The 5346-nt window shown below is 46.0% G+C and overlaps 1 protein-coding gene across 1 annotated transcript; it reads left to right on the plus strand.

Annotated features, from left to right (window-relative positions):
* Positions 1-257: 257 nt before the first annotated feature.
* Positions 258-1109, plus strand: LOC138794098 (odorant receptor 131-2-like). Its single transcript, XM_069972863.1, has one exon. The coding sequence runs from the start codon at positions 258-260 to the stop codon at positions 1107-1109; it is 852 nt and encodes a 283-aa protein (XP_069828964.1).
* The last annotated feature ends 4237 nt before the right edge of the window (positions 1110-5346 follow it).

Genomic DNA, 5346 nt, shown 5'->3' on the forward strand with positions numbered 1-5346 from the left:
GGGATATCCTCTGGTGAGCTGGATGGACTGTTTCTAGTATGATATAATATAAACTTACTTTTTTTCAAGAAACTTAAAATTTAGATTTTTTTTGTAAATTTTTGTATGGTGCAAATTTAAAAATTCCTCCTTTAATTTTTCTTGTTTAGGTTATAGAAGATCAGAAGGAAATGATGAACTCCACTGAGCTCGGTCCCGGTATCACTCTCATTATCACTTACTCCGGATGGCTCGTCAGGGTCACCATCTCCTTGCTGATGGCCCTATTCTTCAGCATCTTTGTGTACTTTATGGTCATCATACTGAAAGTCTTCTTCACCGCTCCCCAGGTCCGGGAGACCTCACGTTACATCTTGTTCATTCACATGCTTCTCAATGATGTCATCTACCTAGCCATCTCATTTATGCTCTTCACATTTTCAGGCTACAATATACGCGTGCCCATTCCATTATGTCTTATAATTATCAATTTTCCCACATGTATGTTCACGATTACTCCTTACAACCTGGCAGTCATGTCCTTGGAACGTTACATGGCCATCTGTCACCCGTTACGATACGCTGAATTGTGCACAGCCCAGAGATCCAGCCACGCCATTGCCTACATGTGGACGGTGGGGATGGTTCCACAACTTGCTAATGTTATTATCTATTGTTGTTCTGTAGACTCGAGAATCTTTAACTTTCCCGTCATTTGTGACTGGAGGTCATTGACAGTAAGCAATGTCCAAGTGATTATAAGAACATCCACCAATACTCTCAGCTTCTCAATGGTGGGAATAATCATTGCCTACACATATGTTAAAGTCATGATGGTTGCTAAGAGGATGGACCCAAAGGCCGGGAAAGCTGGGAAGACGGTCCTTCTCCACGCGTTTCAGCTTCTGTTATCCATGTTGTCTTTTACCACTCCACTTACCGAGACGTATTTGAATTCATATTTTAGCTTTCTGCCCTATATCAATTTCTTTTTTGTAATGTCTCTACCCAGATTTGTCAGCCCTTTAATCTATGGTATAAGAGATGAGGTGTTTGGTAAAGCTATGAGAAAGTTCTATTTAGCCAGAATTCTGTCTCTATGTAAAAGGGTACGTAGACCTAAAAAGTAGGAAGAGGACCCCCTATAGATGCTACCTATATGCCCATAGCGATTATCATTGTTTAATCTTTAGGATACGTTACCAATACCAGATCAGTGGGGACCCAACTCCTGGCACCTGCTGGATTGGAGGAGGTGTAAGAAGTCTGACCCCCACCAATCTGATACTGATGGTAATCATATTGTTGGGTCCCCAATTTTGGCACTCCCATCAGTCCAGCCAGTGCCGCTTTGCCCCCACTGTTTTATAGACATATTTTGTAATGGCTGTTCCTAATATAATGGTTCTGGCCTATTCACTTAAAGCCCCAAGCACAACCACTACTTAAAGTCCAGCCTGTTCAGTCAGCTGATTGAACATAAATATTCCAGTCCCAGAAGATTCCTTTAAATTGTCATCTGTTCCCCCGCAGTTCCCTCTTTGAGGTCATCTGGTCGCTATAACTCCTGCTTCTTCCCACTTCTGAAAATAAGTGCTCTTAGCAGTGCGGTCACAGAGGACCAGATGACGTCACAAAGGGAGCTGCGGGGGACCAAATGATTTCACAGAGGGAGCTGCGGGGGACCAGATAACATCACAGAGGGAGCTGCGGGGGACCAGATAACATCACAGAGGGAGCTGAGGGGGACCAGATTGTGGTGTAGCCCCTGGTAGATGTTGTGGCAGAGGATTGGCCAGTCACTTGCTAGTTGGTGAAGTGTGACTCCACTCCGGTGGGTGTTGGCCAAGATACAGCCAGACCTTGGGGTGTTGCTTCGTGACACCAGTGCCAGGTAGGCACACCGGTGTGATGGCATGCCTGCTTTTATTTGACAAGGCCGGTTGTACCTTTTTCCCCTGTAGTCAGTGTCCTGCTATAGGGTCCCTTAGGTTAGTGTGATCACGGATGGCCAGAGTGGTGTAGTGACCCTCCTGGACCATCGGAACTGCCACCCACAGAAAGAGAAAGTGTCCCAAGGTTGTGTGGTATACTGTGTCAGTGGAAAGCGAAAGATCTCTTTAACTTAAAGGGAACCATTCACCCCGTGGCCCCGGCAGAAACTGACATACAGTGACATAAAGGTCAATATACTTACCACATCGCTCCCGGTCCCGTCCCGTATCCCGTTGTTGACACGGAGAAATCGCCGATTCTTCTTCTCGCGCCCATTATGGTAATGAGCGCCGCCGGGTCCGAAGTCCAGCCTTCTCCCCGCCTCCGACACTTGATTGACGCCGGGTCCTCTTCCTCCTCGTCTTCTTTCTTCTCGCCGGATCCCGCGCAGGCGCCGTGGCAGTCGTTTTCGGCGCATGCACAGTTCACAATTGAAGCCGCTCCGCAGCTTCACTGTTTACTGCGCATGCGCCGATTGTCTCAAACACGTATCCTGTTTACCGCACAGGCGCAGAAGAGGTGACGAGACCATCGCAACGGCGCCTGCGCGGGAATTCGTCAGAAGACTGAAGACTGAAGACGTCAATCAAGTTCCAGGAGGCGTGGATGGGCGGCGACGAGAAGAGGACCTCATGAATAAGTTGGACTCGTCCGTCGTTTCCTATGGACGTTGGACTCATCTCAGCTCATTACCATAATGGGCGGGAGAAGAAGAATCGGCGATTTCTCCGTGTCAACAACGGGATCCGGGACGGGACCGGGAGCGATGTGGTAAGTATATTGATCTTTATATCACTGTATGTCAATTTCTGCCGGGGGCCACGGGGTGAATGGTTCCCTTTAAATAAGCTTGTTTTACTAAGAAAGTATGTGCTTGAGGCAAGGTTACACAATTATGAGGTTTGATAATACACTTGACAATAGTTCCAGACAAATACTTGACAATACAGCAACCGAATCTGCAGTAGGAACACAGTGTAGGATACAGTCGTGCCGCCTGAGGAGTGTACTGAGTAATACAGAGAAGCAGAGTAGCAGAAAGGAGGATGTCGTGAGAGTCTCAACCCAAGTAGTACTGTGCTCCACTGGAAAGTTGGAGGATGAGGTAGATAAATACTTAGAAGAAGAAGAATACTTGTGCCCGTGTATTGACCTGTTAGTCTTCACACGACCTAATGCCCACTAGATTTGGCTGAACCGTCCTAGAGGGTCACACAAGGCACCAGACCTTGTTACCTGGGATGAGCGGAATGCTGAGGATCTCCTGCTGATAACCGCGCTGCGAGATAGAGTTCATGGGCTTACTGCACTTTTCTCTATCCGGATCAGTTCCTAGCTTACTGCTGTCTGTGGATACTGTCCTGCTCTGTGACTTTCCTAGTCCACAGTGTGGGTTGAGGTTGTCTCTGATTTGTCCTCTCTTGTCAAGGTTTAGCCCTTCATAGTGTTGTGTAGCATTACTGAGAAGAAACTTTCAGCTGTGTCTTGCTTCCTACCCATACAAGGATCTAGCTAAGATTGACTGCAGAGAGCTACTGTATCTAGCTTGCGTCCTTCTTCTACGATGTCCAACACAAAAGACCCTTACACTTCCTACACCCATGTGACTTCCTTCCTCAGCATAACTAATGTGCGCTGTGAGTGGGTGAAGAGTGCAATAGAAGAAGTAAAGAGAGAGCTGATTTTTGGTAAAAGAAGTGATTAACCCTCTCCCGCTGCTGCACAGTAAATTAATTGTGTCATCCTCTGCAGTAAATTAACGCTGCAACACCAGGCATAGGCTGCAGGGACGTTAATTTACTGCAGAGGATGACACAGGCGTAGGAGCTACGCCTGTGTCATCCATGGCGGGTCCCGGCTATAAGCAGCGGAACTGAGAGTTAACCCTATAGATACTGCGGTCAGCAAGACCGCAGTATCTATAGGTCTCCAGAAAGACAATGCTCTCTCTACAGAGGGAGAATTGTCTCTCCGGTGTCCATCGGGGCTTTGCGAACTGATTGCAGAGCCCCAATGTTAGCCATAGAAACCGGAAGGGACAGGAGGGAAGGCAGGACCCTTTTCTCCTCTGCTGCTATCAAAAGATTATGACAGCGACAGGGGACAGCGGAGAGGGGGCAGAAATCGGGGACATCAGCTATGGAATCATTATGATCCCATAAGCTGATGTCAAATCACGACCTGGTCATTGAGGCATCAATGATCCCAGGTCGTGAAAGGGTTAACAAAAATGGAGCTCTGCGGAGTGCAGTGTCATAGCCGATAAAAACTATTTGAAATGTGGTTCCACTTTGGTGACATGGTAAAGATCCTGGTGACTATAGACGGTGGATTTCCTAAAAGTGACATTATGGAGATTCAACGGAGAAGAGAATTTGTAACCAGAGATCCTAATAGGAATACATGATTTTTTTTAGATGAGAACCTAATAGTTAAAAACTCAGACAATATTTTGGGTTGATCCCAGCAGGACCTTATGGTCTTCACACAAATCCTACAGACATATCAGAAGACATTAGTGGTTTCTCTTCTCCAGGACCTCAGTTGATTTATTCCTTTAAAGTTGTTCAGACTTCTCCATTTCTGCAATTTTTTGACCCAACATTCCCATTTACGTCAATGGCGATTGGTTCTTTGTGCGTCAAAGATCCAGTGATAGAAATCTCAAAGCGGTAACAAAAAGGTCTCCGTAGAGCACCGTGGATTCTTTGTTCCAGAAATGGTCCAAGGACACTAATTCTGCAATGTCTATAGAGCTCAATTTTGGTCATATGATTGTAACCTTAGTGTAATGGACTACAATAAAACTGTACTAAACTTATACTATAGCTGCTGTTATCAACCTTTTCCCACACTTTGATGTGCTGTTATATATATCAGAGTGATCACGTGGACACTACCATTTTGCTGGTGCTATCAACCAAAGGAGGATTTTCCCCATGCCACTTGCAGTGCAGCTTTGCTGTGTAGAAAGGAACATTATGAGCAGAGTCATCTCCTTATTATTAGAGGCAGGTGAGTTACTGACAGTTCTAAAGTAAAGCTAGAGGCCTAGATAAGGCAGGACAGTAACATTTTACAAAGATAAGGTGACCGTACACCTTGCTATTGGACGAACCCCCTTTGTTGATAGATAATCCTCCCTATTATATCCTGTGCCCACTCATGAAGGTCTAGGAAGAACATGTATGTTTGTTTAGTTTAATGAGGACGTCATGTTAGGCATACACCACACACATATATCTGTACTGATGCTGGCTGGTCGCTCTACTGTTGTAGTAGTTGCCTCTACTGGGGCCTAACAGTGGCTCCCAGTACTCAGAATTCTGGTTCAGACAAATCCAAGCGTGTTCGAGGTTCATCTCTAGTGGA

The sequence above is a fragment of the Dendropsophus ebraccatus genome, chromosome 5 (assembly GCF_027789765.1).
Source record: "Dendropsophus ebraccatus isolate aDenEbr1 chromosome 5, aDenEbr1.pat, whole genome shotgun sequence".
In the NCBI taxonomy this organism is placed as follows: Eukaryota; Metazoa; Chordata; class Amphibia; order Anura; family Hylidae; genus Dendropsophus; species Dendropsophus ebraccatus.

What these genes read in the sequence shown, in the direction of transcription:
- LOC138794098 (XM_069972863.1), top strand. Translation starts at nt 258, where the DNA reads ATGGCCCTATTCTTCAGCATCTTTGTGTACTTTATGGTCATCATACTG.